Genomic DNA, 25,790 nt, shown 5'->3' with positions numbered 1-25,790 from the left:
TGTAGTTCGAATTTAGGATTAGACTCTCCTTCAAGTGTTACTTTCTTTTATTCACAGAATTCTAGCAAATTGGTTAAAGGTCAAGTTCATAGGAGATGATGGCTCAGTGGATGACACATGCCGTGATGTTGGTGGCATTCAGACACTCACTCTCTTTAACACTCTCAGCAGCAAGGGGAATGAGACAGTTTCTGTCAGTGTGTGCATCAAGGTGAGTGACCGTCACTTAGTGTATTTACTTCTGTGGTTTTCTCATTCGCACTCACTCCCAGGCATGATTGGAATCATGTAACTTCCCTGAAGTGGCCCTGAAACAATGTGGGAGGCTCAGAAGCAAGTGTCGTATCTGTTCCTCCTTGCGTCTTGACGACATCCCATGCACACCCCCTTGGTGTGAGAGACCAGGCTAGATTCTCAGGAGTGCAGTGAATCTTAACTGTCTTGGGTCACAGACCTCTCTTTGAGAACTTGGTGAAAACCCAGAACAATCCTGAAAAGTACATATGTTCACCTATAATTCAGAAGCCCTGAATTCCACGGACCTCTGGTAGCTAACCCAAGAGGGATGAGACAGAGCATTACAAAAAAATGCAGTGGCTGTTGCATCTCATATGGTCTGTCAGCTGCTGAAATCTTTGTTAAAATAGCTTCCTGATATATCAGGTCTTACCAAAAGACTAATGCTTTTTAATCCTATGCAGTTTTCACATAGGTTCAGTATTGGGCATTTCAGGTTACTTGTTTTTGTTTTACATTAAAGTTGTCCTCAGTTTTTGATTATAAGTTCTAATTTTCTTTCCTTTCGTTTCCTTTCCCTTTCTGCCTTACTTCCTTCCTCTCTCTTTCTCTCCCTCTCCCTCTGCCTCTCTCTCTCTCTCTCTCTCTGTCTTTCTTTCTCTCTCTCTCTCGGCTGCGTTGGGTCTTCGTTGCTGCACGTGGGCTTTCTCTAGTTGCGGCGAGCGGGGTCTACTCTTCGTTGCAGTGCACGGGCTTCTCATTGCAGTGGCTTCTCTTGTTACGGAGCACGGGCTCGAGGTGCGCAGGCTTCAGTAGTTGTGGCACACGGGCTCAGTAGTTGTGGCGCACGGGCTTAGTTGCTCCACAGCATGTGGGATCTTCCCAGACCAGGGATCGAACCCACGTCCCCTGCATTGGCAGGCAGATTCTTAACCACTGCACCACCGGGGAAGTCCCTAATTTTTGTTCGTTATAGGTGTTTGTACAATACTGAGCTTAATTGGTTCCCTGAGAGATTCTTGTTTAATGAGAACCTGTTTCCTCATTACATTCAGACTTGCATAAGTGAATTTGAGGTTTTACTGTGTGTGTTCAGAAATAAAACGAGATGTGTATTTTATTTACTTAGAAAATAGCAGTGCAGTAGAATTGCTGGATCATATGGTAGTTCTGTTTTTAATCTTTTGAGGATCCTCCATACTGTTCTCCACAGTGGTTGCACCAATTTACATTCCCGCCAACAGTGCACAAGTGTTCCCTTTTCTTCACATCCTTGCCAACACTTACTATTTTTTGTCTTTTTGGTAACAGCCATTCTGCCAGGTGTGAGGTGATATCTCATTGTGGTTTTGATTTGCATTTCTTTGATGATTAGTGATGTTGAGTATCTTTTCATATATCTGTTGGCTATCTGTCTTCTTTGGAAAAATGTCTATTCAGATTCTCTGCCCATTTTTAAATTGGATAGTTTATTTTTTTTTCAATTGAGTTGTATGAGTTTTTATATTTTTTAGATTAAAACCCTTTATCAGATATGATTTGCAAATATTTTCTCCCATTTAGTAGGTTACCTTTTCATTTTGTTGATGGCTTGTTTTGCACTACCTTTTTTCTTATTACTTTATGTTCCAGAGCAGTTTTATTTTTTATTTTGTATGTGTATATTTTTTAACTGAATAACTTTGACATATAACACTATGTAAATTTAAGGTATGCAACATGTTACTTTGATACATTTATACATTGTAATATGCCTGCCATTGTAATGATATTTAACACATTACATAATTATAGTATAATGTTATTGTCTATATTCATTATAATGTGCATTAAATTTCAAATGCTTATTTAAAAAAAAAAAAAAGAAAATAGCAGTGCAGGGCAGGAAGTGTGGGCTTCAGCGTTGAGCAGACCTGGTGTTGGCAGCTGCTGCTGTGGCCAGCTGTCTGGCCTGGGCCTGGTGCCTTACATAGTGTGGTGATCACGACCGGTGGCGTGCTCAGAGCAGGGCCCAGTGGAAGCGGCCCTCCCCACCGCGTCCTGACCTGAAGGTCTCCACTCCAGATCTCTCCTCTTCCTGACAGTCACCTTCATGGCACACCCAGACATCTGCATGTGACACTCCACTGCATGCTCCTTCTGTCCTTGGAACTGCTTCAAATTGTAGTTTGACTATAGGATTTTTGTTTCTTTCCATTTAAATACTATTTATTGTATTTCTTAAATGTGAAAGTAATACATATATGAAACTTTAAAAATATAAGGAAATACAGAGGAAGTATAAAGATTATAAGAGCCATCTAAGCTCTCACCATTCAGAGGTAACAGACACATCTTGGGGCATGTACTTCCCTTTTTCTTATGATGACAGAGTCAGACTTCACCTACTGGACAATTAGTTTGCTCTTGCCTTTATTCTTAAAATTTTAAGTCAAAATAATACTTGCATGTAGTTAAAAGCTCAGATAGCACCACATGACTTATGATGAGAAATTGCAGGCCCTGCCCCTTCTTCTAGCTCCTTTCCCCAAGGCTTGACTTCTGTCCTGTTTCCATATCATGTTCTTACTCTGCCATTTCTCTTATTTATCCACTTTAGATGTTCTCTGCCGACTTTGCATTAAAATATGTGTATTAGTTATCTATTGCTACATAGCAGGTTACCTCCAAATGTGGCAGCTTTGGGAATTCCCTGGCGGTCCAGTGGTTAGGATTCCGCGTTTCCACTGCAGGGTGCCTGGGTTCGATCCCTGGTTGGGGAACTAACACCCCGCATGCCGTGCGGCACGGCCAAAAAAACCCAAAAAACAAAAAACATCCAAATGTGGCAGCTTTAAATAACAAACGTTCGTTACTCACAATTTCTGTGGGGCAGAAGTCCAGGTGTGGCTTAAATGGGCCCTCTGGCTCGGGATTCCTCACCAGGTGTAAGTCAAGATGTAGGCCAGGGCTCTGGTCTCCTCGGAAAGCTCACTCTCGTGGTTGTTGGCAGGATTCAGTTCCCTGCAGGCCACGCCACGTGGGTTTCTATGAGGCAGCTCACAACAGGGCATCAGCTGGCTCCCGTCAGCTGAGCAAGCTGGCATAATCTCTTTGTAGCCTGATCTTAGAGGTGGCATCCCATTACGTTTGTCTGATACCGTAGAAGCGTGTCACTAGGCCCAGCTCACACTCAGGGCAGGTGATGGTGCATGGACATCAGCACGAGGAGGTGGCATCGTGGGGGCCGTCCTGGGGCTGCACACCCCACTATGGGAGGCGTGAACTCTTCATACCCCAGTTCCTCTCAGCCTCCCCATCTTCCAGGTGGCTACATCATTACTTTATATTATCTCAGCAAGTGGGGTCATGTGGGTCCGCGTGTTGCGTGTGTGTGCGCGCGTGCGCTGTGTGACGGCTATTTGCCCCAGAACCGGCAAGTGTTCTGTGACTACATTTGTTTATTTTTTTGCAAATAGTAGTTGTCTCATTATCTTACTTAAGTAGTTTTACCTTCATCTTTCATTAATAATTACCCAAACGTGCCGGCACATGGGCTGTACATGTCTTAGTAGAGTTTTCTAAATGTCCTGTCACTTCACCTTATCCCTCCCTCTGAGAAGGCGCCATTCTCCTGCTCCCCTTGAGGCTGATAACGTGTCCCAGGGTGTGGCTGCCGCTGGGGCCTCCAGACCTAGAGCTCAGTCCTGCTCTTCCACCCCTAACCCTGGCCTTGGGCAGGGTCCTCGTGGCCGGCCGCCTGTGGGTCAGTGCTCTTACTCATGATTCGGTTTTGCCAGGGAGGGAGGAGCTAAAACAAATAGCCTGGGGCCACACAGCTGCTCCGTGGTGCCACTGTGCACAGGGACCCTTGAGGATGAAGTGAGCTATACATACAGAGCGCACAGTCCGACACATCAGGCACTTGCTCGGTGCTGCCATTGGCGGCAGCAGCAGCAGCAGCAAGACGTTTTCTTGGTTTAGTCTCTTGTTTGATGGAGCACATTTTCCACTTTCTTCCAAAGGAAGACTGCGTGGGAGGAGAATTTTTGGTGTTCTTGCCTGTCTGAAAATGTATTTACCCTCACATTTGCTTCATAGTTTAGCTAGGTTTATAGAATTATGGGTTGAAAGTTATTTTCCTTCTAGTTTGCTCCACTGTCACCTGCCGTCCAGCATTGCTGTTGAGATGTCTGAAACTGTTCTGTTCCTTTCTCTGTGGCCCACTTTGTTTCTCTTTGGAAGCCTGCACTCTGTCCCTGGCGCTCTGGTGATGACTTCCTTCCCTCATCATTTGGGCTTGGTGGGCCCTTGTGGGCTGGAGACTGACATTTTTCCATCTTGATGACATCTGCTTTCCTTCTCATTTATTCTCTTCTCTCTTGAACTCCTATTAGACTGATGTTTGACCTCATCAGTTGAGCCTCTGAGCCTCTTAATCCTTTCTATCCCATTTTCTCTCTTGTTTTTTAATACTGTTTTCTGGGAGATTTCTTTGACTTTGTATTCCAAATGTTCTATTGAGTTTTTAATAATATATATATTATTGATTTCCTTTTTCTTGTCCTTATTTGACTTTTTCATATCATCTTATGACTGTTTCCAGAGGGAGGCATCCTCAGAGGAAATTAGGATTTTTGCATAAGTTTTCTTAGGTGCCGTGCGGTATCTGTTTCCTTTGGGTTTCTTTCTTTCTTTTTTTTTTTTTTTTAATTTTTAAAAATTTTTGGCTGCGTTGGGTCTTTGTTGCTGCACACAGGCTTTCTCTATTTGCAGTGAGTGGGGGCTACTCTTCATTGCAGTATGCAGGCTTCTCATTGTGGTGGCTTCTCTTGTTGCGGAGCACAGGCTCTAGGTGTGTGGGCTTCAGTAGTTATGGCACGTGGGCTCAGTAATTGTGGCTCATGGGCTCTAGACCGCAGGCTCAGTAGTTGTGGTGCACGGGCTTAGTTGCTCCACGGCATGTGGGATCTTCCTGGACCAGCGATCCAACCCGTGTCCCCTGCATTGGCAGGCGGATTCTTAACCACCAGGGAAGCCACCAGGGAAGTCCCGGCTTACTCGTTTTTTACAAGCCTGTTTGAGGTACTTGTTAAGATTAAATCGCTCCAACACAAGTCTAGCCAGAGGCTGAATTACCTATGACTAATTTTCATACTAATTCTCGGCCTCACGGAGGGAGGCTGACCTGGCGTGCGGTGAGCATTTGGCTCTGCTCACTCTGGGACCGAAGCTCACTGTTGATTTGTCCCCTGGTGCATCCATCTTGATGGTCTGGGTGCTGTTCCAGGTGGCCCACGGTGCTCTTAGCGACTGTGCCCTCGATGCTGTGGAGACACAGAAGGAGCTCCTGGGAGCCAGTGGGCTCATGCTGCTGCTTCCTCCCAAAGTGAAGAGCGAGGACATGGCGGAGGAGGACGTGTACTGGCTGTCGGCGTTGCTGCAGATCAAGCAGCTCCTGCAGGCCAAGCCCTTCCAGCCTGCGCTTCCGCTGGTGGTTCTTGTGTCCAGCCCGGGAGGGGACGCCATGGAGAAGGAAGTGGAAGCTGGTGTGTGAAGGCAGTTCCATTTATGAGCTGGCATGTTTAATAAGTGGGTAGAGCCGGGGGTATGAGAAAGTGCTGGCAGTGTGGTGTCTGGAGTCATGTGACAGCAGCTGCTGCAGTGACTGGGGGCGGGGCAGGGCTGGGCAGGGTCAGAGCAGTGAGATGCCTTTGCTCGCCTGCAGACCTCTACCAGGAGACAGGTGACCTGCGTCTGTTTGTCTTAAAGGTCTGATGCTACAGGATTTGGTTTCAGCTAAGCTGATTTCAGATTATACCGTTATTGAGATCCCTGATTCCATTAGTGATTTACAAGGCACGACTAAGGTAAGGTTTCATCATTTTTAAAGGTCCAACAAGATATTTCAGTTTTTTCCCTTTCACTCTATCTTGAATTTAGTGTACATTACTGCTTGCATTTTTAATTTTATGTTTTGACAGGAAACTTTCTAAAAATATAAGCAGAAATCAAAATAAAAGATAAAATTTGCCCACAGTCCTGCTATCGGCAATAAATTAAATTGTGTAAATTTTTTTAGAGCTTTTGTTGTTATGGATTTAAAATATGACAATTCATGTCTTGTATATGAGGGTCAGATGTATAATTATTTTTGTAAGTGGTTTTGTCCTTGGAATATGAAGAAATAATGTTTTCAGAAGTTTCCTTAAAAAAGGAAGTCTGTGCTGACAATTACATTTAGGGAAAGAAGTGCCAGGAGTTAAAATAAAAGTAACTACAGGAAGAAAGGTAACTACAGGCTGTGAAAGCATCCAGGCATGCAGTGAAGCTGTTAGTCCTTCTAAGAATGGGAAGACGCGGCTTCCTTTTCCGTGTGAGGTGAAGAGGACGTGCAGGGCTGGCTTCCCTTGGGCCTCCAGCCCTTCCGGGGCGATCCTTCAGGCCACGCCCCTCGGGGGCGAGGGCCACGGGAGCCCTTCTCGGGGTCCCTGCTGTGTGGGTCTCCAGGGCCCTGGGAGACCAAACTCAACTGCAGTGGCAGTGTCTGCTCCCCCTCCTGGTGCGGTTGAGAGGCTGCTGCTCCCATGGCACCTGCTGTGGCAGCCGTGGGAGGGGCGCCTTCAGCAGTCTCTTCCTGAAAAACAGCGTGAATTGTTGAACCAGGTCTCTCCCCACTGTCTTTGCTTCTCAGGTTTCGCAGGCTGTGCAGTGGCTGGTCTCCCACTGCCCCAGTGCCCTTGACCTTTGTTGCCAGACCCTCATTCAGTACGTGGAAGATGGCGTTAGCCGGGAGTTTAGCGGCCGGTTTTTCCACGACAGAAGAGAGCGGAGGCTAGGCGGCCTGGCCCCGCAGGAGCCAAGCGCCGTCATCGAGCTGTTCAACAGCGTGCTGAGCTTCCTGGCCTCTGTAGTGTCCTCCGCGCAGCTCTGTGACCTGTCCTGGCCTGTCACTGAGTTCGCCGAGGCAGGGGGCAGCCGACTGCTTCCTCACCTTCACTGGAACACCCCAGAGCACCTGGCCTGGCTGAGGCAGGCTGTCCTTGGCTTCCAGCTCCCACAGATGGACCTTCCACCCCCGGGAGGTGTGTGCTCATGCTGAGGGGTACTGGCTGGGAAGCAGTGCGGTGCGGCCGAGTTCCCCGTCTCCTTCTTGCTGTAGAGACGCCCTGGCAGGTGTTGGGCGCCGGTGTGAGGTGGTCCTCCTGCACTGGGCACCCCGGCCCCACACTGCCTTTGGATGCGTGAGTCAGGACGAGCTGGGGTTCTGTGGAGTGAGCCCTGTTGGCCCTTCACCACCATCTGAGCGGCCTGGGGGCACCTGTTCCGTCCCGGGAGGAAGGTGTCAGGAGGAGTGCCGCGCCCCAGGCCTGGGATCCTCAGTCAACCACAGGTCCCGTCCTGCCTGTGCCACGGCATCTGGGAGCAAGAGGCATGGGGGCTGTGCGGTCCCGTCCCCACACTGCTGGCTCTGCTGGGGCCACGGCACTCAGTGCTGCGTTAACACCAGTGTTCCTTCTTTGTCAAAGAAGTTCGTTCTGTGGCTCCGGCTGTGCCTGAGTGAGGCTTTCGGGCTGTTCTCACGCAGCCTTATGGGTCCCTGTGCTGTGAGGAGGCTGCCGCTTCCCTTGCCGATGCTGTTAGCAGGGAACGAGGCTGTGTGTGCTCACGTGACGCAGCACGTGGCCTTCGCGGGGCCATCTCCTTTAGCCCATGTGGAACGGAGGCCTCAGGCATTATTCTGAATCTTGAGGTGCAGTCTCCAGTAGGCCTAACAGGCATTTGCTACTGAAGGAACCCAAAGGGAAACAAACAGCACTGCGCAAATCCTCTGCCGTGAGCTAGGTCGGGGCTCCCCAAGAGAAGCCTGTGCCTCTGGGACCAGACCTCCCTGAGTGCTTGGTCAAATACGGATTCCTGCATGCATCTGCAGGCCTGTGCAGTCAAAGCCTCTAGGATGGACCCTTTGTTGTGAATTCTGACCTGGGTGGCTGCATCCCTTACCTGGACATGGGGAGGGAGATGTTCTTTCTTTAACAGCTGTGGTTCTGTTGTATTCAGAGTTGAAGGCAGACTTCTCAGCTACATAGTTGCCTTTTCCTAGGAAAATACAGAGTGAAGAACATTGCACGTAGATTTGCACCAAGCCCTGTGACTCATGCGGTGCTTTCTCTCCAGCTCCCTGGCTCCCCGTGTGCTCCATGGTTGTCCAGTACACCTCCCAGATCCCCAGCTCTCTCCAGACGCAGCCTGTCCTGCAGTCCCAGGTGGAGAGCCTGCTGCACAGCACGTACCGCAGGTGGAAGAGCAAGAGCCCCTCCCCAGGCCAGGGGGCGCGGCCCTCAGTTGCCGAGATCCCGTGGGATGACATCATCGCCTTGTGCATCAACCACAGGCTGAGGGACTGGACACCCCCCAGGCTTCCCGTCACATCAGGTAGTTAGTGCTTGGTGCCGTGGGCCGGCTCCTCAGGAGACTTTCCTGGTCCAGTTTCAGCAAAGGAAGATGTTTACTTGATGGTTGTTTCCTTCCTGCGGGTCCCCACCCTTCCTTTCCTTGGGGCTACCTCTCCAAGCCAGTGACCTCCAGGTGACTTATAAACATTGGGAAGAGCTGAGAAGGTTCCAGGAGAGCCTGCACTCATCTCCCTGAAATGGGCCCCCAAGGCTGGCTTTAGAGAGACTTCTCTGAGTAGTCACACTGGCCATGCAGGTCTGGACGTGAGCCTCTCTGGACCTTGAATGACCCATGGACACTTGGAGCATATTTAGCTCAAGCATGGGAGTCACATAATTGTGCGACTTTAATTGGAAGGGCTAGTCCTTAAGTCAGTGAATTTAAGCAGACGTCAAGTGGTCACCTGTTGTGCTTTTGATACTCTTTTCTCTTCTTATTTTTGTATCGTTTTCTCAGAGGCACTGACTAAAGATGGTCAGATATATGTGTATTTTTTAAAAAATCATTTGAAAAAATACGACGTTCCTTTGTCGTGGGAACAAGCCAGAATGCAGACGCAGAAGGAGCTACAGTTCAGTCAGAGCCGGTGAGATCTGTGTTCAGTGTGTGTTTCTGTCATCCCTCAGCCAAGAGAGTGAGCTGTATTCTCTAACAGAGTATACAGCAGAAATTCACATCCTATACGTGAAATCCAGCCCATTGTGGGGAGATTCAGACAGATACTCGAGGAACAGATCATTCCCATGTAGTAGAAGCTGTTGTAGAGTAGAGGGAAACAAGAATCTCATTGCATTTATTGGACAAACCTGACCCTGAAGTCGTAACATAACCAGGAGAGTGCAGACAAAAGAAAGCTGTTGTCTGATCTCACTTACAAACCTGGTTTAAAAATACTAAGTAAAATGTTGGCACATGCAGTTTTGCAGTACATAAAAAACTCACAAGCTCGCTTTATACCATGCTATACAATATCAACAGTAGAAATCTATTCGTGTAATTGGCTGCCATAACAGAAAAATAAGCGATCATTTCACTAGGTGTTGAAAAGTTTTCCTTAAAATTTATACCCATTCCTTCTCCCTCTCTCCAAGAAAAAAATTTATACCCATTCCTGATAAAATTTCTTATGAAACTTGGGTAAAAAAGTTCTTTAGCTTGATAGGGCTGTCTACCATAAAACTACTAAAAAAGCCCCCATGCTTCTTGGTAAAAAACATCAGAAACACTGAAGTTAGAACCAGACTTGAGCTGCCCTGACATCACTGCTGTTCACTGTTGTCCTGGAGACCCTGCCCAGTTTAGGGCATAAATATCAAGAGACGAAGACCTATTATTTCCAGACAGTAAAATTGTCAGTTCAGGATCATCGACAGTCACACCCTTAGAACTGTTCAGCATTCAGCAAGGTGATCAGACAGATCAACCTACAACGTACAGAAATTCTCATTCACGGCAGCAACAAATCTAGAACATATGGACACAAACTGACCAGGAGAGGTGCTAAACCCCTGTGAAGGGGATTCTCAGGGCCCTGAAGGTGCAAAGAAAACCTTGAATAAATGAGGGGCAGGCTAGGCTTTGCTGACTGGAGGACGCAATGCAATAAAGATGTCAGTTCTCAAACTATGAAGTCAGGGCATTTCTAATCAAAAGCCCAAAAGGATGTTTCCGCCTGGTCTTGACAAGTTAATTCTAGAATTCATCAGGATGAGAAAATGTGTAGCAATTGCTGAGAAAATTTTGAATAAGAATAACAAGGAAGGTCTGCTCAGCCTGATCTCAAAACATATAATAAAGTTACAGTAGACAAATGGATCAGAATAGAAAGTGCAAGGACAGAACCATATGTGATAAAAGTACCACGCCAAATGAGGGAAATTAATGCAGAGAGGACAGACTTTGGCCTCTGTTTAGAAAAAGCATTAGACCCTCGTCTCCTGCTGCTGTAAACATTACTTCCAGGGGAATTTCCTGGCGGGCCAGTGGTTAGGACTTGGCGCTTTCACTGCCCAGGACCCGGGTTCAATCCCTGGTCAGAAAACTAGGATCCCGCAGGCCTCGCATCACAGCAAAAAAAAAAAAAATCCAGATGGATTTAGGAGCTACGTGAAAAATAAGACCCTTGCCAGTATTAAGGAAAAACAGAGACTGCTGATGACCCTGGAATGGGAAGCAAAACTCAAAAAGAGTAGAGAAGCTTTGGGAGCCCTGCTGCCCAGGAGAGGGGAAGCTGCTGCAAGGCAGAGGCTGTCCTCCCTCTGCGCCCGTGCCTGACCCCAAAGCACCCTACTCTACCTGATGCCAGAGGAACCCTTTCTCCCTCTCTTTCCTGACCGTAAGCATTTCAAAACGTTTACTTACAGTTTGGGGATAAGGTCTTTTCATCCTTCTGCAAACAAGCTTCCCACTCGGTTACTTCACGGGCACCGCAAAGGGAAGAGAGGTGTGGAGCATGGCCGAGAGGGGCGGATTCCCAGCACCAAGGACCTGATGCACGGAGCCTCTGCCCAGGAGCTCCTGGCCCAGTGTCTGTCCAGCAGCCTGCTGCTGGAGAAAGAGGAGAGCAAGAGGTGAAGCCCGTTTTCGGGGTTCGTTTTCTCCTTTAGGCCGCTTCATGCTGGGTTAGCAAGGATCCCAGGGACAAGACTGTTTAAAAAAGAAGGCAGGTCAGACGTGTGAAGGGTAAGCTCTTTGAGGACAGAGGCAGTGCCCTTGATAGTGTGCCTTCGATTGTTTTATTATTTGAAATCGGTTTCGTTGATTGTTTATCACTGAAAGTCCTGAGTCTCCTAGTGGGGAGTGAGTGTAGCTGGCTAACTAAGCCTCTGTGGCACGTGGCTGGCATGCGCTCTGCCCGTCTGGCCAGCCTGGGCGTTGGTGCATTCCCACACTGCGGGTGTGCAGGAGCTGGAGCAGGGCTTCCTCTGCCTCTCCCACCACCCGTATTCGTGGTTTTACTGAGGAAGAAGAGACGGCAAGAAGGGAGTTTCCCCTGTCGTCCTCATGACTCCCCCTGCCCCGTCCTCTCCAGCAGCCTCCGTGTCCAGCCTGTAGGCAAGGTCAGCCCCTCCCCTTGGCTGGACTCTCGTCTCCCACCCACTCAAGGACACTAGTCCAGTGAGAGTCCTTCACTCGCCCATCAGCATACAAACGTGAAAACAGGCTGCCACTTCTCCCTGTCTTGGCCCCATTTCCCTCTCTAGTCACCACCCCCATGTTTCTGCTCCCTTAACAGTGAACTCCTCAAAAACTGTGATTCTCACTTCTCCAGTCCTCTTTCCCAGCCTTCTGCAGCCCATCCCTGCCCCAGGGTGTCTGCTGTGGTCAGGGTACTGCAGCCTGCACACGGCTGAACTGACCATGAACCCCAGGCCCCAGCAGCCCCAAGTGTTCCCTCCCGCCTCCTGCCGACCTGCCCAGGCTCACTCTGCAGACCTTCTCTCTGTGTTAGCTGCACCGACTCCCCAGGGATTTCATCCAGTTTAATGGATTTTTTAAGAAGCGTCAATATTCTGACAACTCCAAATTATATCTCAAACCTTGAGACTTGAACTCCAGATTTGAATACTGTAGTTCTTCCTTGAATTCTTCATTAGACATCTATTGGATGCCTGGTAGCCATCTCAAAGCTAACATATCCCAAATCCAGTTGCCGATTTCTCCCAACCGGCCCCTCCTGCTGTGGTCGTCTCAGTTGGTGGCGGCTCCACCCTTCCAGCTCCCCAGGCCAGACGCCCGGGAGTCACCCCTCTACATCCAGTCCACCCACAAATCCCATTGGCTCTGTTCAAATATGTTCAGAATTGGACCATTTTTGCAGTAGTCTGTAGTCAGTCTTAGCAGACCTGGTGTGAGCCTTTCAAGTGTGAGGCAGAGGTCATGTTTCTCCTGTGCTCACAACCTTCCAGTGGCTTCCTCTCACCAAATCAAAGGCAGAACCCTCACAAGGGGGCAAGGCCCTGTGCGATCCACCTCCCATTTCCTTTCTGACCTCTGCTCCTTGCTGCATCATACTAGGCAGTGCACAGGCAGGCCTTGGTGTTAGCCGTTCCTTTTGCCTGGGACTCCCAGCCACCCCCTAATATCCCCGTGGCCCACCTTGTGCTCACTTCTGGCCTCTGCTCACATCTGCTCAGTGAGGACCTCCTTACCCATCTCACCAGTCCTCCCTGTCTCCATGTCTCTGCCTTGTCTTTCTTGTCTTCAGATGTCTCCTTTGTCTTCCCTCACTAGAGTGTCAGCTGCCTCCAGCTGGGCCTTGTCTGTTCTGTCTCAGTGCTGTGTCCCTGGTACCCAGAATGATGCCTAGCATTTGGTGGAGCCTTGATAAAGATGTGTTGGGAGAGTGAATGAATGTGTCATGATTTCTAAAAGTAGATTTTCCTAGGTCTGTATCATTTAAGCAGTTTGGATCAGATTATTTTTCTTTAGAAAACAAGTATATGGAGTGGACAGCTCTGGAGTATGTTAGGTGGCAGTGCGATGTTATTTTGGGTTAATTTTAAACTAAAGCAGCAATCCGTGCATTTTGGATAATCCAAAGAGATACAAATTAATTATAGACACATAATAGCAAAATAAGCCAGAGAAGATAAACCAAATGAGAGAAGTACAAGTACTGTTAAAAACCAGTTGTTTTGGATAAATGCCACCTTTTTCTTTAAATATAAATCAGGTTTATAAGTTAAAGAGAAGATACTAAATTTTTTTAAACGGTGCTTTTCTGCTTCTTAGTTGATGTCATAACTTAGTTCCACCCTTAGTAAAAAGCGAAGCTTTAAAAAATTTAAAGCATATATAGGAGAAAAGTGAGTGATAGTTAAATTTTTGCTTCCTAATGCTCAAATGTTTCAGGTTTGCAGATCAACTTCAGCAGTGGTTGTCAGAGGACTCGGGAGCATTTACAGATTCAACTTCCCTTCCACTCTACCTTCCTCATACTCTGGTGTCTCTGCCTCAGACTATCGAACCTGTGATGAAAACATCTACAACTACTAGCCTTCAGGTGAGAAGAGAGTACATTTGACATCTATATTAGACTTAACAACTGAGAGAATGACTGGGAAAAAAGTAATGTCTCGAGTCATAGTATGATGTCATGATGACCAATAAATTATTAGCTTAAATCAGATATTTTCTTAAACTTAATCTGTCAGTATTATAGTGGCCCAACTAATTCTCAGTTTCTGCTTATGAAATGAATGAAGAATGGAATTGAAACATGCTTAAGAACTGAACAAAACCCATAACCGTGTTATGCTGACATGCAGTAAAGTTTTGAGGAGAAAAACAGAGGTGACAACAGTGGTTCGGTTTATGGAGCACATACTGTCCAAGCTTTGGCATCACCCGGACCTCCCTTCTGGTATTAATTTTCCCTAAGGAAAATTAATGAATGAGGAGGGTGTGCTCACAGAAGTCAAGGGCCTCACCTAAGAGTGTTCAGCTGGTCAGTGGCAATGCTGCTTTTTAAAGCCAGACCCAACTGGCTCCGAAGCTCAAGGTCTTTCTACCTCACCATTCTTCCTTCAGTGATAAAAGAAACAAAAGCAGAGTTTATATGTATAATGCTGGACAGGCAAAATGTATGCTCCTGGATTGGCTTTTAGGAAGCCCTTCAATTGCGGAGAAAAAGAAATTAAGATGACATACTATTTCCAATTATTAGTTTGGCAGATACCTTAAAAATATTTGTACTCTTTGACTTAACAATTCTGCCTTAAAGAAATTACTGATGACAAAAGTTAATGTATTTTTGTTCACTGTAGCATTAATTATAGTACATAAAAGTGGAAACTAAACATCCAAAGATGAGAGTCTGGTTCAGCGATTACAATACATATGATGGAATAGTTCGTAGCTCTTGATAACAGTATCTTATAAAAACGACTAAAAGTTGTTCATGGTAGAATCAGAAGTGGAGGGACTTCCCTGGTAGTCCAATGGTTAAGACTCTGCGCTTCCAATGCAGGGGGTGTGGGTTTGATCCCTGGTAGGGGAACTAAGATCCCACATGCCATGCGGCACGGCCAGAAAATAAAATTTAAAAATATAAATAAAGAATCAGAAGAGGAAACATTCCATGGCAGATGATGCCAGCTGTATGTGTATGTGCTGGAAGGGGCTGGAAGGATGTGTGATAGATGCCAAGAGACGGGTTTGTTGAGCCTAGCAGGCCCCAGAAGAGGTTTCTAACATGAGTCAGATCTAGTGCCTTTAAAGAAAATATATCTTGGCTTGTGGATATCCCAAAACTATTTTTAGTTTCTTTTTTTGTTCAAATAGAATGACAGGACAGGGGAGCAACTGCAGATGTCAGAGGCAACAGGCACATCGCTGACCGAACGGCTGAAGCACCTAGAAAGGCTGATCTGGAGTTCAAGGGAAGAGGACGTTGCCTCTGAGCTCCATCTCTCTGCACTACTGGACATGGTGGACATTTGAGCTGCTGGACCTGAGAGAGGGTCTAGAAGATTTTCTTTTACTCAAAATAATGTTACTTTCAGATGCTTGATGCATGTTGGAATGTGATTATTAATCATGCAAATAAACCACTGGAATATCTAATGAGGTCTTCCTCAGTTTTCAGAATGAAAGGCTGTTTTCTCCTGTGTAATGTCTTTGATACTCTTACCTGTTTTCATGATCTCTTCTGTTGTCCGCCAACACGTGCTCTTACATTTCAGTGTGTAATGGTGGTCATTCATTGTCTTAGCAGCAGTGGCAGTCCCTGATGTGCCAGAATCAGTAGTGCAGGGATGAATAAGGTGCAGGGACCCTGCCCACCAGGCCTGCCCAGCTCACACCTCAGAGAGCCAACAGATGTACTGAGCCAACTGTATATGTATGTAGCTCTCTGAGGCACGGGGCATGTGCCAGGATTGGAAGCAGGGGGAGACAAGGGGATTGGGCGGAGGACAGAGCAGAATTCTTGGAGAGGAGTGCAGGGGTATACCCGAGAGGATGTGATGAAAACCTGGAGGTGCCAGTTTGGTATTACTGCCAAGTGAGGGGATAGGCCAGACCGCCGAGACCCTTGCTGCTTTACTGTGAGTGCTATGGGAATCAGCTATTGGAGGATATTAGGCAGAGAAGTGATCTGGTCACATTTTGTTTCAGAAACTGCATATGGGGAACAACAGCAAGACAAGCAGTGGGTCTCGAAAGGGGGATGCTGCAGCCGTCCAGGTGAAAGAAGAGGGTACAATCCTGAGTCTGCTAGCAGTTGGTGTGGAGAGAAGGGAGACATTTGAGCCATATACAGAAAGAGGTATTAATAGACTTGATGCTGAGTATGACCATCAGTCTTAAATTGGCACTCAGCATCTCCCTACTCTATCCCACATCCCCTAGACTCTCTGAGAAAACTATTTCATATCTTCTTCTTCTCTTCAAATCTACAACATTCCTAGATGATGACCTGCTTCTTATTTCACTGAGAAAAAAGAAGCACCAGGAACAGAGCTTCCTCATCCTACCACCACCAAATCTACCAGCCAAACCCTGCATCCGCCAGAACAAACACTAATCAACTCTTAGGGATTTCTTCAGTGATTAACTTCATGTTTATCAGTAAAGACTTAAGTAATGCTATTTCTTAATCTCGATATTAAACATTATCTGTTGATTTCCTACAATAGAAAATGAGTCAGCTCTCTTATACTATCCTCTCTGCAACGTGTATCACCCACACATGCATACTACATTTCCTCTCCCACTGGTCTCCCAAAACGATTTAAGATGTTAGCTGAAATCTGCATTCAGAGTTCAGTATGACTGTATTAATACCGTTTGCTATCGAGCCCTGTATTGGTTTATGATTACATTTCCTTTAGGTACAACTTTCAGTTGTACCTGGAGTCAACTGCCTTGCTTTTTCATTTGCTTGGTTTTCTGTGTTCCTAGCACTACTTCACCCAAACCTCTCCTCGCTAAGTGTAAAGCTCCTCCCAACACTCAGGTGCCTCAGGTAATATGCTAGCTCCATTTTCTTTTGGAAATGAACCGCTGGGACCCCCCCCCCCACCCGCCGTCTTTGTGCCACCTTGGACGTTTCCTGGATTCTGAGTCATATATCTTCCTCTTCTGTGGTCTGCTTTCTCATTTTGATGGAGCTCATCTTTTAGAGCCTTCCGAGCTTGCATATCTAAAAGGTCTTTATTTCTACCCTTACATTAGATTCATCATTTGAATGGAAGTAGAATTTTACATTGGAAATTATTCCTCTGTGTTTTTGTTTGTTTTTTGTTACTGGGAGTTTTAAGATCATCTCTATCCCTGGTGGTCTCAAATTTCTCAACAACATGCTTGATGTATTGGTTTGCCTCCCCTATTCCCTGCCGAACTTATTGTGCTCAGCACGTTGTAGTGCTTTTTTCCAGTAGTTTTTGCAATGTAACAAACTACCCCAACCATAGCTTAAATTTGGGAAGGATAGGCTGGGCAGCTTTAAGGATAGGCTGGGCAGCTTTCTCTTGGGATCTCTCATGCAGTTGCAGTCAGGTATTGACTGCAGGTATTGGGACTGTGATTATCTGAAGTCTTGACTCTGGCTGGATGTCTGAGACAGCTCACTTACATAGTGGGCAGGTGATGTTGCACTGTTGGCTAGGGGCTCAGCTGGGGCTTTCGACCTGAGTAGCTATATGTGACCTCATCATGTGGCTTGGCTTCCTCACAGCAAGGTGGCCTCAGATAGGACTTCTCACATGGCATCTCAGGGCTCCAAGTGCAAGTGCCCCAGTGAGCGAAATGCAAGCCCAGCTTTGGAATCTGTGCAGGATCACTCCCACTGCATTGTATTGGTTACAAGCATCTGGTTATAGATTCAAGGGACAGGACATAGGTCCTACTTCTCAGTGGGGATGAGTGGTAAGACCACATTGTAAAAGAGCACGTGAGATGGGAGATTTTGCAGGCATCTTTAGAAAATATTCTCCCATGCTTTTTCAATCCAGAAAATTTTCCCCAATTCTGGGAATTTTTGGAAATTATTTAATACAATTTTCTCCTCCACTGTTTCCCTTTGGAACTCCTAATATTCAGATGTTTGACTACCTGTATTGATGCTCCAATTTTCTTTTCAATTTTTTTATATCTTTATCTTTTTATCCTCCTATTCTAAAATTTCTCTATCTCCCTGTTCTAGTGATTTTAAAACTGCTACCATATTGTGAATCACTATATTGTACACCTGTAACATATAATATTGTACATCAACTATACTTCAATAAAAAAAGTTTAAAACATTTTAAACTGCTGCCATATTTTTAATTTCTGAGAGTCTTTTTCTTAATGTTTCTTATTAGAGACAACTCCTGTTAATTCATTCATTTATTCAGTATATACTTTTGGAATGTTTACTATATGCCAGGCATTATTCCAGGTGCTGGGGATATAGCAACAAATGAAACAAATTTCAGCCCTCACAGAGCTTATATTTTAGTGGGGAGATAGACAATAAACAAGATAATTATGCAAAACATTTGGTATGCTAACTGGTGATCAGCACAGAAAAAAATAAGGCAGGGAGGGAAAGAGTATGTCAGGATGTTGCACTCACGAAACAAGAACCATCTATCTCTGTGAGGACATGTTTTTGTCAAAGTCCTCTTCTACAACTTTCAATCATCTCCATTTCTCAAAATTTCCTTTTTCGGGACTTCCCTGGTGGTGCAGTGGTTAAGAATCCGCCTGCCAATGCAGGGGACACGGGTTCGATCCCTGGTCCAGGAAGATCCCACATGCCCCGGAGCAACTAAGCCCATGTGCCACAACTACTGAGCCCACGTGCCGCAACTACTGAAGCCCGCGCGCCTAGAGCCCGTGCTCTGCAACAAGAGAAGCCACCGCAACGAGAAGCCCGCGCACCGCAACAAAGAGTTGCCCCCGCTCACCCCAACTAGAGAAAGCCCGCGCGCAGCAACGAAGACCCAACGCAGCCAAAAAAAAAAAAAAAAAAAAATTTCCTTTTTCTTTGTGTTTCGTTGCCTTTCGTGGTAGAGGTTTTCCTCAAATGTTTGGCTCATGTTGATGATGGGGCTCTGAGGAGCTTGCTGGAAGCTCTGTGCCAACAGATACAGCCTGCCAGCTGATAGGCTTCTCTGCTTTTCCACTGGGTCCCAGCTGCCAATGTTTGGAGGTCTTTTGGGGGAGGGCCATTTGCTCCAGAGAAATCCTCCTATTGCCCGGAGCTATACGGCTGAGTGGGAGAAGTGGAACTGCCACAACAGTGGAGACTTTCACTCAACACCCTGCTTTCAGTGGCCCTCAGCTATGCCTTGTGCCTGAGTTCACACCTGCTCTGACTCCACTGCTGCAGGCTTCCGTCCAGGTAGGGGAAGGGGTCTACTGTCAGACTGCTTCTTGTTCAAACTTTACACCAGTTCTAATTTCTGCACCTTCCTGGGGCTCACGGGCAAGAATGGTCTTTTTTTCCTCAATGGCTTCACCCCGACAATGGGTTGCAGCTTCCTCTGGCTTGCTAAGGCAGTGAGTACTCCTCCTTGCATTCCTGGCCTCTCCAATTTTGTTGACCTCTCTCATTTACTGGTGCTTCCTCTCCCATTCTTTCACTACTGTGCATTTTTATCTCTTTCATTACTTTATGTATGTAGGGTTTAGGTGGGAAACGGAAGTTAATGCCTGTGCTCAGCCTGACATGTTTAATTGGAAATCCCCCCCAACCCTTTTTAACTACTTCTGGGCTTTTCTTCTCACATCTCCTGAGATTGCACCTGTCAGTCACCAGTAAATTGTCTTGCCACATCTAGTCGCCAATCGTCAGACCTCATTTTACAATCCCTTTAAAATCTCTGCACAGATCACCATGTCTTCACCTGGCCTCCCTGACTCCACCTTCCCCTAGTTTTTCTCCTCTCTCTGGCCACCTCTCCTCCTCTAGGTTGGAAATGGTTGGTGCCCTAGGACTGATCCTGGAAATTCTTCTCTTTGGAACACTCACGCCCTAGCTGATTTCATCCAGTCTTATGTTTTCAAACATCACCTGAAAACAGGCGACTCCCAAGTTCCTCTCTCTAGTTCTGTCTTCTCTCCCGAATACCAGCCTGTCTACTCAGCCTATCCACTTGAATGTCTAATGGGCATCTCTGTCTTAACATGTCCCTAATCTAAGTTGAAAGTTTTCCCCAGACCTTCTTCTCTACCTTAGAAATGACACTATCATATGCCCAGGTGTCCATGCCAAAAACCTCAGAGTCTTCCGTGTCCTGTTTCTTGGACGAGCAGGAACTGGTAGGGTGCAAGTGGAGAGAAGCATTATTTTTTCTGATGACTCTCCCTAGAAACTCTCATCTGTGATTCTCAGATAGATTTTATAGGTTTTTCCTATCTTAGAAATTTTTAAAAGAGGATTATTGTTTTGCTCATAAAAAGTCCAGTCCAGTAAAATATCAAAACTCAAATTCTGCTCCAAGCGAAACCTATTTCCTCCCTTAGCTTGACCAGAGTCAGAGTTTGAGATGTTCATGTAGGCTGGAGCCCTTATTCCCATGCTTTGTGTTTCCACACTGGAGGGACGTCCCTGGAGAAAAACTTCCAGCCTTTCCCCCTCTCCCAGGGAAGTGTGAATTGGTGAATTTGGGAGAACAGACAGGGTTAAGCGTGCTCAGGCTCCTCTGGGTACACTTCCTGGGGTCAGCAGGCTGACAGGCATCTTCTCATTGGCACCTGGCTGCATGCTGCTCGGTGGGGCAGCTCTGTGGAAGCTGCCGTTGTCCCCCTGGGCCAGAGGCTGGGAGGTATATGTGTCTGATTTAGAGGTGGAAGTAGCTAGCCATCTTGATCGTCAGTCTAAGCCATGTCTTCCAAACTAGTTTCTTCTCTGTAGCAAGGCTGGTATTTTGATATCCAAACCTCTTATTGCTGCGTCTCTTCATTGGTTTCTGAACCGGGATAGGAAGAGGTAAGTGTCCTTTACTGACCATCTAACAGCCTGATGTTCCACTGGGGGAAGGTGTATGTGTGTTTCCTTTTGCAAATCCCCCCTTGCCCCCTGGCTTGTGGGGTTCATGGCATGGGGATAGGACTCAGGGATGGGCACAGAAACACTCACCTAACTGGGGAAGCTGTGACCTGATGTCAGGGCTTCTGTGGGGAAGATGAAGAAATGGTGGGGCTGTCCGTGAGTTCCTGCAGAGCCGCCTTTGGGACCTCAGTGTCCGCACAGTTTCCTCCAACTCCCCGGAGCCCCTGGTTCCTGCTGCACACCCTGCGACCACTTTATCCCCACCCGACCTACCCCCAGTCCTTTCAGCACATTCTCCATCTTTCTCTCGCTTCCCTTTACAGTCCAGGCCTTCCACATTTACTTCGCCGGGACCGCAAAACTGCAGGGCTCTCTCTGAGTGGCACAAGCTCTCCCAACGTGGCTCCCTCCCAGGGCCAGTAGGTGCTTGGCACCGCTACCTCGAAAGCCCCACAGCAAAGCCTTCAGCCTGCCTGAAGATGCACCGCCCCTCACCTGTCAGCACCAGCCTGCCCTCCGCCTCCTGTCAGCCCCTCTCCTGCCCTCTCCCCTCCTGCCAGCCCTCTGCTGTTACCTTCCCTCTCCTGCCATCTCCCCTCTGGTGTCATCTCCCCTCCTGTCAGTTGCCCTCCCAGCAGCTCTCTCCTGTCAGTTCCTCTCAGGTGCCCGCCAGCGCCCCTTCTCCCCCCGGAAGCCTTTCCCCCGCGCGTCGCGCCCTCCGCGGGACCTCGCGGCCATGTCTCCCCTCACTCACTCACCTACAGCCTCCGGCCTCTGGCTCTTCCTCAAGGGCACTAGCCGCTCCCCAGACCCCCTGCCTTCCGGCCTCAGGTGGGACCCTCCCCAAGTGTCATTCAGTCTCAGGCGCCCCCTGGTGGCCTCGTCCTGGCGCATCGCCCCACAAGTCGCTCCGAGGCTGACAGCCTCCGGCGGCAGGCGTGACTGGCAGTCGCGCCCCTCCCGGCCTCGCCCACTCACCAAGCCCCGCCTACCCACCCAGTCCCGCCCACTCAACGCCCCGCCCCCCAGATCCCGCTTCCGTCAAGGTTCCCCGGCCCCGCCCCCAACGCTCAGACCGTCGCGCTCCACCACTGAGCTAGCCGGCCGCGCCCCGGACCCACCCTCACCGCGCTCTGATTGGCTGCGCGGTCATCTTCCCATCGCGTTCTCCGGTCTGCAGAGGTGAAGGCCTTCGCGGGCTGGTGGCTGGTCCGGTTGCGGGGCGCAGGCTGAGGGGAACCGGGAGCGCGCGGCGGTCATGACGGAGGGCACGTGAGTTCCCGCGCCCCTCGAGAAGGGAGGGCGCGGTCGGGGGCGCCGCGGAGGGGGTCTCACTGGGTCGGGGGCTTCCAGCGAGGCTGCTGCGCCGTCCGGCCTCGCCCGCGGTCTGTGGAGACCTGCGGCACCGGCCCTGGGGGCGGTGAGGGGCGGTGCGGGGCAGGCTCTCCTTCGGCGGTGTCGCCCGGGGACCTTCTGGGGCCGGGCCGAGGAGAGCCGGGTGGGGCTGGGGGTCGGGGTGGGGACTGGGACGTGGGCGGCGGTCCCTGTGGCATGTGTCTCCTCTCCCGGAGAAATAATGGCGCGGTGTTTAGGTGCAGAAGCGCGCCAAGAGGGTTTTTATTTTTCAAGGTAAGGGAAACAGTGGTCTGCTCGCAGGTCGCTGGGGTGAAACGGGCAGTTCGTTGCGCCTCTGGCCTCTGACCTGGCGAGCAGGTCACTTGAGCATGATCGCTTCCAGGTGTCTGCGCCGAAGAGGGGGACCCTATAAGACAGAGCCCGCCACCGACCTCAGCCGCTGGCGACTCAGCAATGAGAGGGGGAGGCAGACGTGGACATACTTCCAAGGAGAAGAAGACCCTGGCCGAGGGCAGTCTGGCCTGGAAGCTCACTTACTGGGCCTGGACACCGTAAGTGTTGATTCTGCTCGCCACGTGCGGGGTCTGGGACGCCACCAGACACCCGCCTGCCTCCCTTCTTAGCAGTGGGCACCGGGAGCCAGTAGGGAGCTTTAAACAGCTAGACGTGAAGGGCGTTTTCTTCTCTGGTAAAACAGAAGGGATGTGTACTGGGCACCTGTGTCTCGTGTCGCCAAAGCTGGTTCCTGCCGGAGTTAATCGAGGTAAAGATGGAGCGTGAAGTGAGTGGGCCCCTTGGCTTCAATCCCTTTATCACTAAGCCGCGTGTAAGAAACTGCTCTAACTTCGTTTTTGTTCAGAAAAAGAAGTTTCTGATCTAGTGAGTTTCATAAGAGAAATTCAGTTAGTTAGAGAGCGTGACATAGAAATGGGGTCTCCCTGTCACTGCGCCATCCCGTGGCCCCTGCCCGAGGGGGGCCTGAGTTCCAGGTCTGGGTGGGCATCAGTGCCCCGCCCCACACACGTGGGCACCTGCTCCACTCAGGATGTCTTGGAGAAGCTGTGAAGAAATTTGCAAATGTGTGACTGGAACGCAGAACCACGAGGATGTGGAACCATTCATTTGCTAAGATTGGCAATGCCGTCATCAGAGTTTTAGGCCTTTGACTGAAACAGCTGAAACTTTCAAAGCAGTTCAGGTTTGTTACTTTGAACTGGTCTCGAAGTGCCAAGGGCTCCTCTGGCCTGGCTGCAGACCACTGAGCTCTCAACTCCTTTCTCTTCCTGGCAGAGGAGTCACTTCAAGGACTTGCCGAAAGCCGTCACAGCCCGTGAGGGGGCTCTCAATGGGATGACGTTCTACGCCGCCCTGCAGGCTGAGGACGGGCACTGGGCCGGTGATTACGGTGGCCCGCTCTTCCTCCTGCCAGGTAGGAGGGTGCTGTCGTGGCCTGCGGGCGGGGCCCCCCTGGGGCATCCTTGGCGTCTTGGCTTGATCTGGTTCAGGCCTTGGGTGAACGTCTGAGGTGTGAATGAGTGGACAGGTGACACACTGGGAGCTCACAGAGAAAAGGGCCGGGGAGGTTGCCCTGCACCCTGTGCCTGAGTGGTCCTGCTGTTGTTGCCAGGGGATGGGAGCGAAGGCTCAGCTAGCTAGCGTTCTGAAAAAGGAAGCGGGGGGTGCTGTGGGGGCCAGGGGGGGCTCTTGAGTCCCAGTGCAGAGCAGGGGCGTCAGTGGAGGGCCTAGCCTATGCCAAGGTGCAGAGGTGGGTAGGAATCTTTTAAGTCCTGTGTAGGCAGCTTGTGTGTGTGAACTCACCTGAAGTGTTGGCCGGGAGAGCTCAGATGGGACCTGTAGGTGCGGGTTGGTGAGTTGTAGGAGGACCGCAGTTGGAGCCCCTGGGTGCTGAACTGGTTTGGCTAGACAGGTCTGTTTTGCATCCTGGGAATGTTTCTCTAAAGAAATGCTCAGCTTTGTAATCCGGAAAATTCCCTGAGTTTATGCAGAAGGACCTTTTCCTTTAGTGGGAGTCGCACTGGGAGTCCATCCAGCTCCCATCTCTGCTTTGACTCCAAGCCCTGCTGCCTGCTGGACTGTACAGCTTTGCATCTTCCTGACTAGGGACCCAGGGGCCTGATGCTTGGGGGCAAGGCTTTGGGCTTTCTTCCCTTGGTCGGACCTGGAGCCTGTTGAGACTTTTCCCAGGGATCTTCATGGGGAAGCAGTGACTGCACTGGCTTGCTCTGACCCTGGGCAAGGTGGCAGGACTTCACCATGCCTTGGCTGACTCATCTGTGATGTGGGGATCGTGGGGATTGGGTTTGGTCACATGTGCATGGCACCAGGCACTCAGTGGTGATTGGTCATGGGGACACTGCATTGGTTTGTGCTTGCTGCTGTAGCTCTGGGCTCAGCCTGCTGCCCCACCTGCCCTCTGCAGGCTGTAGGTTGGGGCTTTCCTCTCTCCCTCTGGACTCTGGACAGGCCATCTTTCTCAGGTGGACACTGGCCTGTTTGGGGGTGCCATCTCAGGGTTCTTCCATGGCTGGCTGAAGTTTGACCGGTCTTTTTCTGCTTTAATATGGCAAATGATCCTGGAGGTCATGACTCTGTGTGGCCCGTGTGGCATTGAGCATCACTGTGGTGATCCCTGACTCTGGGGTTGGACCTCCTGGGCTCCGGCCCCAGCCCCACCACTTAGGGGCTGTGCCTCAGTTTCTTTGCCTGTAAAATGGGGAAGACACCGGCTCTGCTTCCTGCTTTTGTGTTTCCCTGTCTTGACAGCATCATACCTGTTATGAAAGAGGATGGGCTTTTTTCTGTGAACCTCTGTGGTGTCTCCATATCTATCTGCCTTTCCAGAGTGTGTCTGTGTGGGTGTGTCTACTGGGGCTTCTCATGCCTCTGGCCATAGTTGGGCATCCATTCCATGAAACGTTGTTGCTGGGGCCTGCCTGAGACCCCGCGTGCTCAGTGCCATGGGCACGTGGCTGATGGAGCCTAGGCCCGGGGTAGGGTGGAGGGGCGGGGGGGCGGGGGGGGGCCTGTGAACACCATGCTCAGGAGGGCTAGGCTGGGAACAGAAGGTTCTTTGCGCGTAATATTTATCGTTGTCCATCTTGCAAAGTGATGTGTGCTATTAAAATTAATAAAACAGGAAAATGTAAATGTAAGCGAGTAAACTACCCCATCCAGGGATGATCCGTTGAGTGTTTTCTTTCCCAGTAGGCACGTCAGTAGTGCGGGACCTTGGAGTGGCTGGGTGGGCTCTGCACGCCCCGTGTGATACGTGTCATGTGTGCTGTTGCTGCCACTCCTGGGGCCCCAGTTCTAAAGTCCCTGATGGGGCCGGGAGTAATAGCCTTCCCAGGCTTGTTTCCGCAGGAAGGAGACCCTAGCGGACAGCTGCCTGTTACCTGGGGTTCTCAGGAGGAATGGGGCCTGGGCTTAGCAGTGCTGAGTGCCTGCTGAGGAGTATCTTTTCTGCCGCACAGGCCTCCTGATCACGTGCTACGTGGCGCACATTCCTCTGCCGGCTGGATACAGAGAAGAGATTACACGGTACCTGCGGTCTGTGCAGCTTCCTGATGGCGGCTGGGGCCTGTGAGTCTGCCCAACCCTGCGTCGCTGCGTGTGTACGCATGCATGTGCACACCTGTTCTTATGTGGGAGATGCACCTGTCAAGGGGTGGGGTGACTGTAGCTCTGGCCCTGGGTGGGCGGGGAGAGCCTGTCAGGAGGGAGATGGGCTGCAGGCTACGTGCAGGCTGGGTCC

The 25,790-nt window shown here is 49.3% G+C and overlaps 2 protein-coding genes across 7 annotated transcripts in view; both read left to right on the top strand.

Annotated features, from left to right (window-relative positions):
* The window catches only part of MCM3AP (minichromosome maintenance complex component 3 associated protein), a 42,981-nt gene extending 27,623 nt beyond the window's left edge, over positions 1-15,358 (top strand). For 3 of the 4 annotated variants that reach the window (XM_068547239.1, XM_068547240.1, XM_068547238.1), the window contains exons 21-29: positions 58-211; positions 5,507-5,765; positions 5,989-6,086; positions 6,911-7,301; positions 8,395-8,652; positions 9,130-9,259; positions 11,037-11,243; positions 13,528-13,678; positions 14,959-15,358. In XM_068547239.1, the coding sequence (XP_068403340.1) occupies positions 58-211; positions 5,507-5,765; positions 5,989-6,086; positions 6,911-7,301; positions 8,395-8,652; positions 9,130-9,259; positions 11,037-11,243; positions 13,528-13,678; positions 14,959-15,117 (1,807 nt within the window). In that variant the 3' untranslated portion in view covers positions 15,118-15,358. The remainder of the gene's footprint in view (positions 1-57; positions 212-5,506; positions 5,766-5,988; positions 6,087-6,910; positions 7,302-8,394; positions 8,653-9,129; positions 9,260-11,036; positions 11,244-13,527; positions 13,679-14,958) is intronic. The other variant, XM_068547241.1, reaches the window with a different exon arrangement.
* Positions 15,359-21,828: 6,470 nt separating this feature from the next.
* Positions 21,829-25,790, top strand: part of LSS (lanosterol synthase) — a 40,508-nt gene continuing 36,546 nt past the window's right edge. Inside the window, exons 1-5 of one of the 3 annotated variants that reach the window (XM_068547235.1) lie at positions 22,478-22,566; positions 22,713-22,778; positions 23,060-23,213; positions 23,306-23,444; positions 25,510-25,618. In XM_068547235.1, the coding sequence (XP_068403336.1) occupies positions 23,366-23,444; positions 25,510-25,618 (188 nt within the window). In that variant the 5' untranslated portion in view covers positions 22,478-22,566; positions 22,713-22,778; positions 23,060-23,213; positions 23,306-23,365. Of the gene's footprint in view, positions 21,932-22,397; positions 22,567-22,712; positions 23,214-23,305; positions 23,445-25,509; positions 25,619-25,790 lie in introns of those variants that run through there. The other 2 variants (XM_068547233.1, XM_068547234.1) reach the window with 2 other exon arrangements.

The sequence above is a fragment of the Eschrichtius robustus genome, chromosome 6 (assembly GCF_028021215.1).
Source record: "Eschrichtius robustus isolate mEscRob2 chromosome 6, mEscRob2.pri, whole genome shotgun sequence".
Taxonomy (NCBI): Eukaryota; Metazoa; Chordata; class Mammalia; order Artiodactyla; family Eschrichtiidae; genus Eschrichtius; species Eschrichtius robustus.
The sequence above is the reverse complement of the archived record's forward strand: the minus strand, read 5'-3'. Positions and strand labels throughout refer to the sequence as shown.